The sequence below is a fragment of the Hypanus sabinus genome, chromosome 4 (assembly GCF_030144855.1).
Source record: "Hypanus sabinus isolate sHypSab1 chromosome 4, sHypSab1.hap1, whole genome shotgun sequence".
NCBI classification, from domain to species: Eukaryota; Metazoa; Chordata; class Chondrichthyes; order Myliobatiformes; family Dasyatidae; genus Hypanus; species Hypanus sabinus.
The window spans coordinates 79,257,446-79,272,667 of record NC_082709.1 but is presented as its reverse complement, the minus strand read 5'-3'; the positions used below and the strand labels follow the sequence as shown (position 1 = coordinate 79,272,667).

Sequence of the window (15,222 nt, the reverse complement as noted above, 5' to 3'; positions counted from 1 at the left end):
AACTTTACTAGAGTGACCTGTTCAAGGCCTCCCTTTGACTTACTGAGCAGTTCTGACATTTTCTTATTTATGTGTTTTTTTCCCTAAGATTTTCTTTTTGTATTAATGGTATCTGGTAATCCACAGTCCTGCAAGTAAATTGTAGTGAAATTTAACTTGGAACAAAGCAAATTTTCTGTTTGATTTAGAAACATAGAAAACCTACAGCACAATACAGGCCCTTCAGCCCACAAAGCTGTGCTGAACATGTCCTTACCTTAGAACTACCGAGACTTACTCATAGCCCTCTCTTTTTCTAAGCTCCATGTAGCCATCCAGGAATCTCTTAAAAGACCCTATTGTTTCCGCCTCCATCACCGCTGCTGGCAGCCCATTCCATGCCCTCACCACTCTGCATAAAAAAACTTACCCCTGGCATCTCCTCTGTACCTACTTCCAAGCACCTTAAAACTGTGCCTTCTCATGCTAGCCATTTCAGCCCTGGGAAAAAGCCTCTGTCTACCCAAATGATCAATGCCTCTCATTATCTTGTACCCCTCTATCAGGTCACCTCTCATCCTCTGTTGCTCCAAGGAGAAAAGGCTGAGTTCACTTAACCTATTCTCATAAGGCATGCTCCCCTTTGTGTCATCTGCAAACTTACTAACCCATCCCTGCACTTCCTCATCCATGTCATAAAAATCACAAAGAGTTGGGGTCCCAGAACAGATTCCTGAGGCACACCACTGGTCACCGGCCTCCATGCAGAATATGACCCCTCTACAACCACTCTTTGTCTTCTGTCTGTGGACAAGCCTATTCTTGATCCACAAAGCAATGTCCCCTTGGATCCCATGCCTCCTTACTTTCTCAATAAGCCTTGCATGGGGCAGCTTATCAAATGCTTTGTTGAGATCCATACACACTACATCTACGGCTCTTCCTTCATCAATGTGCTTAGTCAAATCCTCAAAAAATACTATCAGGCTTGTAAGGCACGACCTGCCCTTGACAACGCCATGCTGACTATTCCTAATTATATCATACCTCTCCAAATGTTCATAAATCCTTCTCTCAGGATCTTCTCCATCAACTTACCAACCACTGAAGTAAGACTCACTGGTCTATAATTTCCTGAGCTATCTCTACTCCCTTTCTTGAATAGGGAATACCCACAACCCTTCAATCCTCTGGAACCTCTCCTGTCCTCATTGATGATGCAAAGATCATCGCCAGAGGCTCAGCAATCTCCTCCCTCGCCTCCCACAGTAGCCTGGAGTACATCCCATCTGGTCCCAGTGACTTATCCAACTTGATGCTTTCCAAAAGCTCCAGCACATCTTCCTTAATATGTACATGCTCAAGCTTTTCAGTCCCCTGCAAGTTATCCCTACAATTGCCTAGATCCTTTTCCGAAGTGAATACTGAAACAAAGTATTCATTAAGTACTTCTGCTGTCCCCTTAGGTTCCATTCCACTTTTCCACTGTTACACTTGATTGGTCCTATCATCTCACGTCTTATCCTTTTGCTCTTCACATACTTGTAGAATGCCTTGGGGTTTTCCCTAATCCTGTCCACCATGGCCTTCTCATAGCCCCTTCTGGCTCCCTAATGTCATTCTTAAGCTCCTTTCTGCTCGCCTTATAATCTTCTAGATCTCTATCATTACCTAGTTTTTTGAACTTTTCATAAGCTCTTCTTTTCTTCTTGACTAGATTTACAACAGCCTTTGTACACCACAGTTCCAGTACCCTACCATCCTTTCCCTGTCTCATTGAATTGCACCTATGCAGAACCCCAGGCAAATATCCCCTGAACATTTGCCACATTCCTTCCATAAGTTTCCCTGAGAACATCTGTTTCCAATTTATGCTTCCAAGTTCCTGCCTGATAGCCTCATAATTCCCTTTACTCCAATTAAATGTTTCCCTATCCTTCTCCAATGCTATGGTAAAGGAAATAGAATTGTGATCACTCTCTCCAAAATGCTCTCCCACTGAGAGACCTGACAGCTGACCAGGTTCATTTCCCAATACCAGATGAAGTACAGCCTCTCCTCTTGTAGGCTTATCTACATATTGTGTCAGGAAACCTTCCTGAACACACCTAACAAACTTCACCCCATCTGAACCCCTTACTCTAGGGAGATGCCAATCAATATTTGGGAAATTAAAATCTCCCACCACACCAACCCTGTTATTATTACTCCTTTCCAGAATCTGTCTCCCAATCTGCTCCTCAATGTCCCTGTTACTATTGGGTGGTCTATATAAAAAAAAACACCCAGTAGAGATATTGACCCCTTCCTGTTCCTAACTTCCACCCACAGAGACTCCATGGACAACCCCTCCATGACCTCCTCCTTTTCTGCAGCCGTGACACTATCGTTGATCAGCAGTGCCACACCCCCACCTCTTTTGCCCCGTCCTTTCTGAAACATCTAAAACCTGGCACTTGAAGTAGATATTCCTGCCCCTGAGCCATCCAGGTCTCTGTAATGGCCACAACATCATAGCTCCAAGTACTGATCCACACTCTAAGCTCACCCATTTTGTTCGTGATGCTCCTTGCTTGAAAATAGACACATTTTCAACCATTGCACCGAGTGTGTCCCTTCTCTATCACCTGCCTATCCTCCCTTTCGCACAGTCTCCAAGCTTTCTCTATTTGTGAGCCAACCACCCTTTCCTCCGTCACTTCAGTTCGGTTCCCACCCCCCAACAATTCTAGTTTAAACTCTCCCCAACCTCCTTACAAACCTCCCCGCCAGGATATTGGTTCCCCCGGGACTCAATTGCAACCAGTCCTTTTGTGATCTACAAATTAAGCTAGTTTCATTTTCTCATTCTGAAGTTCATGCTGAACTTTCCTGTGATGAAGTACAGTCAATGCCAGGTAGTCTGTACATAAAATTGGTTTGTTACTAAACTCTTTGGTTCTAGACACAACTGTGGGAAATTCTTCAATCTTTCCCCGTGTGCCTCCCCCCTCCCGCAACACTATGACAGCTTGGGACGTCGGAATTTGGAGTTCAATTCCAGTAGTGTCTGGAAGGAGTTTGTATGTCTGACTTGAGTGGCTTTCCTCTAAAATGCTCCCGTTTCCTCAAATGTTCCACAGATGTCCCCGTTAGTAGGTGAATTGGTCATTGTACATTGTCCCGTTATTAATTGGTGGCATCTGGTGACGCAGCTCCAAGTTCTGGAAGGGCTGTATCTCCAAATAAATAACTCTCAAGAAAGTCGACACCATCCCATACTTGACCATCAATCCATCCACTTGCCCCCCCCATCCCAGCACTTCCGCCCTCCAATACAGTAGTTACGGTGTATGTGATCTACAAACGTAACATGGTCACTCCAATAGCCCCTCCCAATCCCACTACCTCTGCAATCCAGTCAAGGGCAGAGGTGCAGTGGGTAAGTTGTTACAGCATCTGTTCCACCACCTGCAGGTCCCCTCACCCTCTCTCCCTCCTCCCCCACAATGTGTACTTGGAATTATTCGAATTGGCTAATCATTTTCTTAAAGATTAGCTTTATTTGTCACATGTACATCGAAGCATCCAGTGAAATGTGTCGTTTACGTCAATGACCAGCGCGATCTACAGATGTGCTCGGGGCAGCCCGTAAGTGCTGCCGTGTTTCTGGTGCCAGTGTAGCGTGTCCACCCTAACCAGTGCGTCTTTGGAGCGTGGGAGGAAATGAGAGCATCTGAAGGAAAGCCCCTCAGTCAGGGGAGATCGTACAAGCTCCTTACGGACAGCAGCGGGAATTGAACCTGGATAGCTGGTGTTGTAATGCTTTTGCACTGAGCACATGTACCGAGGTCACATGTTTGTATATGCGTGCCATCCAGACAGATTATTTGCGCAGAGTATACCAGCACTGGGTCTATACTGCAGACCTGCCTCTCCTACAGCACCATGGGAGCATCTACGCTAGAAGCACAGCAAAAGATCACGATGCTGCTAGGGGCACCTTGGTGGCATATTACAGCATAGGCATCAGAGTTCAATTCCGCCCTCCACTGTAAGAAGTTTATACATCACCCCCCCAAGTAAGCACATGGGTTTCTTCCCAATCCAAAGGTTAGTAGGTTCATTGGTCATTACGTTGTCCTGTGATTAGGCTAGGGTTAAATAGATGGGTTGCTGGGTGGTGTGGTTTGTTGGTCTGGAAGGGCCTGTTCTAAATAAATCAGTGTTTACCCCCACCACTCCAATGGTCCCGATGGTCGTCACACCCGACACCCCAATTCCCACCATGAACAGAGTCCATTGTTCTTGGTCTCAGTGGGACAAGGTCCATGTCCATATTGGACTCAGTGCTGGTCAGGTAGTTCATGGAGCACTGCAGCACAGAAACAGGCCCTTCAGCCCATCTAGTCTGTGCTGAACTATTATTCTACCTAGTTCCATACGCCTCTCATCCATGTAGCTGTCCAAACTTCTCTTAAATGTCGCAATCAAATTGGTGTCATTAATTTATCCGCTTTGTTACAAATGCCACACTCACTCAGATGGACTGGTTGTCTAACCCCCCCCCCCCACACCACCAATTGAAGGGTACGTCTGTACACCATCCTCCCTGTCACACTCTGGTTATCAATACCCATACTATGATGAAACACTACATTCACACCACTCTATGAGTAAAGAAGTTCCCACTCTTGTCCTTTGGCCTATCTAGTCTGTGCCAAACTGTTACTCAGACTCATCCCACCTTGACCACAGCCCTCCATACCCTTCCCATCTACATACCTATCCAAATTTCTCTAAGATGTTGAATTCGAAACCATTTCCACCAGCAGCTCATCCCACACTCGCAACACCCTCTGAGTGAAGAAATTCCCCTTAAAAATTTCACCTGTCACACTTAACCCATGACCTTTAGTTCTTGTCTCACCTAACTTCAGAGGATAAAGCCTGCTTGCATTAACCCTAAAAATGCCCCTCATAAAGGAACGGGTAAGTTAATCCAGCTCACTCATTGGCTGTGTACATATCTTTATTAAATAAAGGCCTTGTCATAACAAAAGACAAAGTGAAGGATAAGATAAATTAGAGTTGAATAAATAGCATACAGTGTCCACCTCATCAGAAATATAACAAAAATATTTAGTACAAAACATTGAACGGAATATTAGCTAAAACTTTCTGCTTCATTAGACATGAAAGAAAGTCTCGTCCAGTCACAAGGTTGTTGGGTCGGGAGTTACACAGGTTGTGACACTCTGGGCTGAAACGTTAGGCAGTGTATTGCTGAAAATTAGCACATTTGGTTTGGGTAGGGCAGGGTGATCACTCATTCTGAACCTTATCCTCTTTCTCTTACAACAGCATGACATTGAACCAGGCAGGAAACATCCCTTTGATCCCGATGTGGCCTCCTGGTGATGTCATGGAACATGAAGGAGTTCGGTCCTTCCCAGTTCTCCCATTCCTGCACACCCACTCACCAACCAGGCGGAATGCTCCCTGTTGTAACACCACTATCACCAGTGCCACACCACATGGAGTGAGGGCAGGTTCTCACTGCAGTGACCCTTGCAGACCAGAGAGTTACTGGAGCACTGGGGAGGTACCCAGGTCACAGGAATGCCAGAGAGACACTTGGTCGTGGTCACTGGGAGATCACAGGTAAACTGGATCATGGTCACTGGGAGATTGGAGGCACACTGGATCATGGTCACTGGAAGATGAGACACACTAGCTTATGGTTTCTTGGAGATTAGACACTAGAAGACACTCTGGGTGGCACACTGGGCTGTGGTTATGGGAGATTGGATGCACTGGGCCATGGCCACTGGGAGATTAGTGGATCACAGGGTCACTGGGAATTCAGAGACACTGGATCATGTCAGTGGGGTTGAAGGGTAGATGGTCAAGATAGGTTGACTCCTCCGGGTGCTTATGAACATATTGACCTGTGTCAGTGTTGCTGAAATGTTGGCGTGGAGCAGAGTGCGTGCAGGGCCCAGAATGGAGTAGATCAGAGATCTCCTTCCCTGAGGAAGGTCTGTGAACCTGGTCTCCAGATAACCAGTCCATGATCAGATTGCCTCTGAACACTGTTCTCCCTGAACTCTGGACAAATCCTCCCTTTGTCACATCAATCCTCTTATCCAGCCCAATATACCTGCTTCTGTAACGGAAGCAGGAATAGAATCTGCAACCTACATGCAGCACAAGTCAGGAAGCCCCTCGATTGCCCCCCAAAGACCCTCAGGGACAACCCACTCAGGCACACTTCCAGCGGGTCAGCCTCTTAGGATGTGAGCAGGAATAGGAGGGCGAGGGCCAGACCCCCGTGTCTGTTCCTCAGTGTTGGTGTGAAGCTGAGGATGTACGAGGCCCAGACTAGATGAGGTCAGGGAATTGCCTTCCCTAAGAAAGGTCTGTGAACCTGCAGGGCTCCTAATCTCCAGATCACCAGTCTTTGATCAGATTCCATTCATCTTCGAAGGTTGATAACAGGGTGATCCAACCTCACCCTCACAACGTTCAATATAACCACTTCACCTCAACTGAAAGTCTCATTCTTCAGTTCTACAGCCCCCTCACCGTGCTGATCATTCAAATGCTTATCTCCCTCCCCAACCCTGTTAGCTCCCAATGAACCACCTCCATGCATAGACAAGGGACTTTGCAGTAGATGATAGAAATCCAGAGCAAAATGCACAAAATGCTGGAGGAACTCAGCAGGTCAGGCAGCACTTATAGACAGAAATGAACAGTAGATGTTTCAGGCTGAAATCCTTCATCATCTCTCATTAGGACATCCTGGGATCCTTTATTATGTGTCATCAGGACAGTCTCAAAAGCTCCTTCACTCTCTTGACAGCAGACCCAACCAGTTCCCCTCCACCACTTCCCTCATCTACCTGGCAGAACTAGTACCTACTCACAGCAACACACACAAGATGCTGGAGGAACTCAGTAGGTCAGGCAGCATCTATGGAGGGGAATAAACATTTGACGTTTCAGGCTGAGATGCTTCATGAGCCCTGAGGGTGAGATCACCCAGACTCACTGTGAAGGTTTTGCCTTGTGAATAAAGACTCTTCCACTTCCCTGTTACGTGTGGCTCAGTCTTAGTCAGTCCCCAGCAGGGTGGGAATGAGGGGAGAGAGGGAGATGACTGTGGTGGAGGGGCTGTGAAGAGAGTAAAAGGGGGTTTGTGTTTCAGATCAGCAATACAGGTTATCTCTACATCTCCCTGTACGGTCGCTGTCCGACCTGCTGAGTATCTGACCCCCATTCTGATGAAGAGTTTCAGCTTGAACCATCAACTATACATCCCCCTGTGTATGTTGCCTGACCTGCTGAGTTCCTCCAGAGTTTTGTGTGTGTCCCTTCAGGATAAAGACCTGCATAAATTCACCACCCTTGGTGAGAAGGTCTGAACAACTACCCCCTAATCTTGTAGCTCTTGTTCAACTCTTCCCCCACTGGTGTAATACCTTCCCTGTTCTCCTTCCTCCGAGCATCTGACTCCCTTCGAGGAATGAATCTCCACACATTCACCACCCTCCATTCTGACCAGCTGGTCTTCTCACCCAGAACGGTCCATGCCGGTCCATGTGTCGGACCCCAGCTGTGTCTGGGTCCTGTTAATGGATCTCCCCACATCAGGCACTGGGGATGTGGATCTAGGTGCTTGCAACATTGCGAGATCCTGAACTAGTTTACAATTCCTTAAACCCATAAATGCCTGGATTGATGCAGGCCAACTGCACAATCCCATTGTCTTAACTCTTGGCTGATGCATTTGTAATTGTTTCATGCTCACCATTTTGCAAACAATATCTCATAGTCTGTGGGCCAGCCTGTGCTTTTAACTTCAATTATCAAAAAGAACTGAAGACTGGTTCTGTCTCAATTTAATATCCACTATATTCACATAACTCCGGAATACTCGCTAACAGGGACGAGGGGATAAAGAGAGTTTACCATGAAACCACTCAGCTGTGGTTCTAATCTCTGAAGAGTAATGGAGTTAAGGTTTCAAGCTATCCCACAAATAGAACACAGAGAGTAACATGGTCAAAATGCAGTCGTAATATTCAGAGTACATCCCATTTTCAATTTCACACAAAACCCACCGATGGAATTTCTTCCACTGGGAGCTGTGTTTCGTCATGTTTCCCACCCCGGGAACTCAAGATTATTCACATTCCCACCTCCTCCTCCTCCTCCAGGTTCACAGATCTTACCCTGAGGAGGAGGAAGTCCCCACTGGTTGGTTGAGTTCACTGTTCGGACTGGGGTGGGGGGCACCCACTCGAGATGTGGCTGAGGAACTGTGAGATACCTACCGCCTCTACAACCCCATTTGATTAGGATGGGGACCCTTTGACCCATTGAGTCTATGCTAGCTCACAGAACAATCCCACTGCCCCCCCCATAATATTCCCTGTTCCCCACATACCCATCAACTCCCCCCCAGATTCTACCCTTCACCAACACACGAGGGGCAATGTACAGAGGCCAATTGAGCCACCAACCCCAGACGCCGTTGAGATGTGGGAGCTAACCAGAGTATGTGGTCACAGGGAGAATACTCAGTGACAACTCTTCACAGTGCCAGAGATCAGAATCGAACCAGGGTCTCCGGGGCTGTGGGGAGACCGCCAGGTTGGCTTGGTCTGAGCCAGGGGCAATGATGGGCAGGTGTAGGGTAAGGAGTGGGCACCTTGACGGGTGCAACAGTGCTGAAGGTCGAACAGCTCCATGGTGACCGGTGGGGCAGGATGGCGAGCTAGTTGCCCCAGAACCCAGAAGTGGATAGTGAGGAAAAGTGGATAGTGGATAGTGGGATCCTCCGGTCCAGTGGAAGACAAGGCCATTCCCCAGCAGGTGGGTGGGGGGGAGGAGGTTGGTGGAAGCCTCCCTAAACCCTTCCTAGCCACCAAGAAGAGTTCGAGGCACAAAGGGTTTCACATTGCTGTACCAGCTGTTGGCATTAGGGGGCGCCACTGCTGGCTCTAAAGAGTCGCCCCTTGCTGGCCATAAACAGTACTGCAGCAGCACCAAATGGATGGGATCTCAACCTGTGCCCTGTGACTAGGGTAGCAGTTTTGGAGTGGAAGCTGGGGGCACTGAGTGGTATTCGTCCCTTCCCCGTCTCACATCATCTTAACCATCTCGACCAACAGCATGAGGCATCATCCCCCTTCCACAGACTTCTTGCCCATCATCCCCTCTCCTCCCAACAACGCCAGAGAGGGAGAAGATGCACAAAGTGACAGATCTCCCCTCCCCTGCTCTATCCGGGAATCTCCCAGCCTGTGGGCTCCATCACTGGGCATCATTCATCCCACTACCTCACTGGGAGCGAAAGATCATCGTACAATACAGGAAGGGTATCTCATGCTGACAAGTAACAAAATTACCCAATCTTGAGCCTTCCTTTTGTCTCAAAAGTCAAAATTCCGTTTAGCAACAGGTTCTTTCACGAGAGAACAAAAAGTAATTAAAACTAGCTGCTCGTAGCTTGACATATCCGGTGTCCCAAAAAGTAATGATAGCATACTATTTTGTAAAATTATTATACTTTAGGATTTTTGCTGCACTCATGGCCGAGCTGTTTCACAGTCCTGAGTTGGGCTAACAGCTCGGGAGGGAAGTCCTCTGGAGATGGTCGGTTGGTTGAGGAGGAAGAGGAGAGACTGGGCTGGAGGCCGCATGTCAATCTGTCTCGAGCGTCTGGCACTGGAAGTCATGGTGCGTGAAATCGGAGTCGGGCAGCTTGAAGCCGTACTTGTCCACACACCAACACAGGCCTCTCCGTTTCCCCTTCGATGGCTTACACTGAAAGGACAGGTCAGAGTTCGTGTTAACGTGGTAGAAAGACGGCTGACCTGATGGAGGTGTACATAGAACACCACAGCTCTTCTGCCCAAGATATTGTGCCGACCCGTCAACCTACTCTAAGATCAATCTAACCCTTCCCTCCGACACAACCCTTCAAACTTTCATCATCCATGTGCCTACCTAAGTTTCTTAGATTTCCCGAATGTATCTGCCTCTCCCACTCACCCACCAGGTTCCTCCATGTAATTCCACATAATACTTCCCTCCAATCATCTCAAAATTACGCCCTCTCATACTAGTCAATTCTATCCTGGGAAGAAAGTCTCAGGATCTCCACTCTATCTATGCCTCCAATACACCTCTATCAAGTCACCTCTCATCCTCCAACACTCCAAGAAAAAAAGCCCCAGCTCACTCAGTCAACCTATCCTCATAAAACCTGCGTCTAATCCAGACAACTTCCTGGTGAATCTCCTCAGCACCCTCGCTAACGCCTCCACCTCCCCTGGTGAATCTCCTCAGCACCCTCGCTAACGCCTCCACCTCCCCTGGTGAATCTCCTCAGCACCCTCGCTAACGCCTCCACCTCCCCTGGTGAATCTCCTCAGCACCCTCGCTTACGCCTCCACTTCTCCTGGTGAATCTCCTCAGCACCCTCGCTAATGCCTCCACTTCTCCTGGTGAATCTCCTCAGCACCCTCGCTAATGCCTCCACCTCCCCTGGTGAATCTCCTCAGCACCCTCGCTAACGCCTCCACCTCCCCTGGTGAATCTCCTCAGCACCCTCGCTAACGCCTCCACCTTCCCTGGTGAATCTCCTCAGCACCCTTTCTGAAGCCTCCACCTCCTATTATGAGGCAAGTAGAACCGAACAAGTGGAATCTGGCCAGAGTCTAAGAGAGCTGCAACATTTGCAGGCTGCCCTGCACAATCCTCTCTGATTTTGATTTGATGCAAACGACTCATTTCACTGTATGTTTTGATGTACATGTGACAATTAAAGCTAATCTTTAGTCTTTTGATGCAGGCAAATTGCATTGGTGTCGAAGGGGATATTGGTCGGCACAGGCCAATGGGGCTGAAAGGCCTTTGAGAAAACACGGACATCCTAACCTCTTCTGCCTATCCCTTCCTCTGTCCACTCATCCTCCCTCACCTGCTCGGACTCCTTATAAACCCCCCCCCCCACCCCCACCTTCTTACAAACAAGAAAAAATCTGCAGATGCTGGAAATCCGAGCAACACACACAAAATGCTGCAGAACTCCTCAGCCCTGCTAGCATCCATGGAAAAGCGTATTGTCGATGTTTCAACCCTCGGAAAGGGTCCTGACAAGGGGTGTCGATCCGAAACTCAGACTCTTTATTCCTCTCCAGTGATTCTGTCTGACCTGCTGAGTTCCTCCAGCATTTTGAGTGTGTTTACACCCATTAGATTATGACTTCAAATTCGGCCTGTGGCCAGGGGCAAGAGGGTGAGTGAGGCGGGTGGACAGATCCATGCAGTGCTGGAGGGGCCTTGGCCTTTAAACTTGCCCAACCAGTTTAGGATTGCTCGCTGTGAGGATGAGAGTGAGAGCTGTAGGACTGATGAGCAACCGAATCAGATTGCTGTGGTTCAGGGAGCCATTCGGGGGCCGGCGGAAGAGAAGAGGGAAATGTGGATGTGATCGGATATAGTATAGTAAGGAGAATAGATACAATTCTCTGTTAAAAGGATCAGGAGTGCTGAAGGCTGTGATGTCTGTTTGCACAGGAACATGGAGTGGGAAGGGAAATGTACAACTGCGGCCCAATGTGGATCCCAACAGCGAAGGAAAAACCAAGAAAAGAAGTTTTGCTGAGGGAATTTCAGCAGCTAGGGACTAAATTAAAGCGCAGAACCATTAACCTCTGGTCTGTTAATGAGCTATGTGCAAATTGGCAAAGAGATAATAGGATCAGAGAGCTAAATGCGCAGCTGAAATATTGGTGTGGATATGAATTTGTGGGATATTGGCACCAGTACTGGGGAAGGAGGGAAATGTTCTGATGGGATGGGCGTCACCTGAATCATGTTAAGACCAGGGTCCTGGAGAATTGCTAATTAAGACTGTGGATAAGACTTTAAACTAAAGGTGGGGGTGGTGAGGTGGGGTGATTCAACAGCGAAAATGAGATTTTCCTTGATGGTATGTTGCCTCCAGGGTCAGGGACATCTCAGACTGAGTCCACAGCATCCCTAAGCAGGAGGGCGAGCCGCCAGAGCTCAGGATCCACAACGGCACCAACGACATGATTAAGAAGGGTGACTAGGTCCTGCAGGGCTCGAGGTGCTAAGATAAAGGACAGGACACCCAGGGTTGTGGTCTCAGGTTTGCTACCCATTCCACACCTTAGTGAGTCAGGCCAGAAAGAGGAAGATCATACAGTTTAACACGTGACTAAGGAGTTAGTGCAGGAGGGATTTTTGGATCCTTGGATACTCTTCCAGGGAAGGTGGGACAGTTTGCACCTAGAGGGGAATTAGTATCCTTGTGGGAAGGTTTACTTGTGCAGCAAGTGGCGGGGGGTGGGGGGGGGTTGGATGAAGGTTTAAATGAGAATTGCACGGGGGTGGGAACCAGAGCAGATAGTGAGAAAAGATGTTATTAAGCCAGGAGTCGAAAGATTGAGTATAGTGAGACTACTGTTCTGAGGAAAGCTGTATGAGGTCGGGGCATGGATCAGCACGTGAAATTATGGTATTGTAGCCATTAGTAAAACGTAGTTGCTGGAGGGGTGGGACTGACAGCTCAGTATTCCAGGGTTCCATTGTATTAGGTGCGATAGAGTGGGAGGGATTAAAGGGGGAGGATGGCATTACTAATCACAGAAAATGTCACGGCAATGGTCAGACCGGATAGACTGGAGAACTCATCTAGTGAGGCTATGTGGGTGGAAGTTGAGAAAGGGATTACAAGCAGGCTTTTTCCACTGAGGTTGGGTGTGATGAGAACTAGAGGTCATGGGTTAGGGATGAAAGGTTAACTGTCTCATGGGAACTTGAGGGGAGACCACTCAGATGAGGGTGAGAATGTGGAACGAGCCTCCAGCGGCAGTGCTGGACTGGAGTTGTACTTCAACACTTAAGAGAAATTTAGATAGATACATGGATGGGAGGGGTAGAGAGGCCTATGGTCCAGGAGCAGGTCAATGGGATAAAGCAGGTTAAGAGATGGGCTGAAGGGTGTATCTCTGTAGTGTTCTATGACTCGAGAAAGGGTGATGAACTTAACCCAAGTTAACATGCGGATAAAATTGAAATGGGTGATGAATACAGGACTGACGATGTTGTATCTGAATGCATGCAGTGTATGAAATAAGGTAGGTGATCTTGTAGTGCATTTGGAGTTGGCATGTGTGATACTCTGGGCATCATTAAATTGTGGCTGACAGAAGATCATTGTTATAAACTCAACGAAGATACTCATTATATCGAAAGGACAGGCAGGTAAGCAGAGGTGGTAGGGAAGCTCCATTGGCAAAAAATTAAAACATATCTTTAGAAAGAGGTGACACAGGACTGATAGATGTAGAATCCTTGTGGGTAGAGTTAAGAAACCACAAGGGTAAAAAATAAACCCTTGAGGAGAGCTATAAACAGGCCTCTGACCAGTAGCCAGCCTTTTGCACCCTCCACCTGATGGGAGAGGGGAGGAGAGAGAACGTTTTGGGTGGGTGGGGTCTTTTATCGTTGGCTGCTTCACTGAGGCTTCATTGAGAGGTGTGGACATTCCGCGGAGGGGAGCTGCTTTTCTGTGGTGTGCTGAGCTGTGTCCGCAACTCTCTGCAATTCCTTGCGGTCCCGTGCAGAGCAGTTGCCGTACCATCGAGGTAGGGGTATTTGACACGGTGTGTGACTGTGGCTCGACACCAGAGGCAAGCTGGTGGGACGAGAGGACCACTAACCTGTTTCCGTTTATAGAGACCCTTGCGGTCACAGTTGGGGATGTAGACCTCATCGGGGCTGAGGTAGACCGCCTTGTTTAGGCTCTGTAGCACCACCTCCATCTGCCGTCGACACGGACCCTGCAGAGAGAGCGCCAGCCTGTTACAGCGGGAACGGTCTCTACGCGCCAGTCCACAATGGCCTGACCGTCCAACGGCGACCACGACCCCTGAGCCGTCTGCGCGGTACGGAGTCTGCGGACAGAGCACCGGCTTAGTACAGCGTACGCTAGCTCGCCACCCAACCCTCCTCCGCCAGCTTCAAACCCCTGACCCCAGCGCGGGCCCCGCAGAGAGCTCGTCCCCACAGCTCTTAGCCCCAGTGATGGGGACGTGTCGTTCATCTACATATCCCCTCCGGGGGTGGGGTGTGAGTGCGGTGAGGAGAGATTGTGGGGGAGCAGGGGAATGTGCTGACTCACCAGCTCGGAGTCGTGCTTGTAGGAGGTCTGGTGCCGGTCGTGGGCCGTGTTTTCCGAGGACGAGATGATCTTGGACACGCGCAGCCGCTTCTTCTGGTCCCGTTTCAGCGCCTCCACCTTCTGGTTGGACAGGCGGATGTGCTTCTTCAGTGCAGGTTTGGTGATGTAACCGTCCTCTGTCCCCTCGGATGCCGGTGACTCCTCAGATTTGGGGGACACCCTCTCTGTAACAGAGACCGGAGAGTGGCTGAGGGACGGCGGTGAGGGCTGTGGTTTACACTGAGGGAGGGGCACTCACACTGTGTTTGATAATCCTAGATGGGAAATGAATTCTGAACTATACCCTGGGAAAAAGTCTCTGTCTATGGTTCTTATGTACGCCTCTATCAAGTTAGCTCCTTCACTCCAAAGAGAAAAGCCCTAACTCACTCAACCTACCCTCAGTAGACATGCTCTCTAATCCAGGCAGCATCCTGGTAAATCTCCTCTGCACCCTCTCTAAAGCTTCCACACCCTTCCAATAATGACCTGAACACAATTCTCCTAGTGAGGTCGAACCAGGGTTTATATGGCTGTAGCATTGCCCCGAATTCAGTCCCCTGGCCAATGAAGCCCAACACATCAAACGCCTTCTTAGCCACCCAATCAATTGTGCAGCAACTTCGAGGGCTCTGTGGGAGTGGATCAAAAGATCCCCCATCATTGAATAACACAGAGACCTTGAAGTGAACATTCACAGTTCCCCAAAAAAAGATAGCGACACAGGTGGAGAGGCTAGTGAAGAAGGCATCTGGCACACTTGGGCATGAAGTATTAATGTTGAGACATCATGCGTGAAGTAGAAATGAAAGTTAGACACAACAAACTGATCTCCCTATCTCCTTAGAAAAACGTGCAAGGAAAACAAGGTAACAGAATAATGCGGCCTCAAGTGGTTCTGGAACTACTGTAGGGCAGGAGTGCCTGCAACTGGAGAGTGCAGGTTTAAGGTGAGAGGGTAGACGTTGATAGAAATCTGAGGGGTAGATTTTTCA

The 15,222-nt window shown here is 48.6% G+C and overlaps 2 protein-coding genes across 5 annotated transcripts in view; one reads left to right on the top strand and one right to left on the bottom strand.

Moving 5' to 3' along the window:
- Nucleotides 1-15,222, top strand: part of LOC132392914 (insulin-like growth factor-binding protein 2) — a 102,995-nt gene that overhangs the window by 68,122 nt on the left and 19,651 nt on the right. The gene's annotated exons all lie outside the window — the stretch shown is intronic.
- Nucleotides 1-15,222, bottom strand: part of LOC132392913 (insulin-like growth factor-binding protein 5) — a 32,985-nt gene that overhangs the window by 6,915 nt on the left and 10,848 nt on the right. Inside the window, exons 2-4 of one of the 4 annotated variants that reach the window (XM_059967472.1) lie at nt 14,189-14,412; nt 13,728-13,961; nt 4,973-9,795 (exon numbers count right to left, since the gene is read on the bottom strand). In XM_059967472.1, the coding sequence (XP_059823455.1) occupies nt 9,673-9,795; nt 13,728-13,961; nt 14,189-14,412 (581 nt within the window). In that variant the 3' untranslated portion in view covers nt 4,973-9,672. Of the gene's footprint in view, nt 1-4,972; nt 9,796-13,727; nt 13,962-14,188; nt 14,413-15,222 lie in introns of those variants that run through there. The other 3 variants (XM_059967474.1, XM_059967473.1, XM_059967475.1) reach the window with 3 other exon arrangements.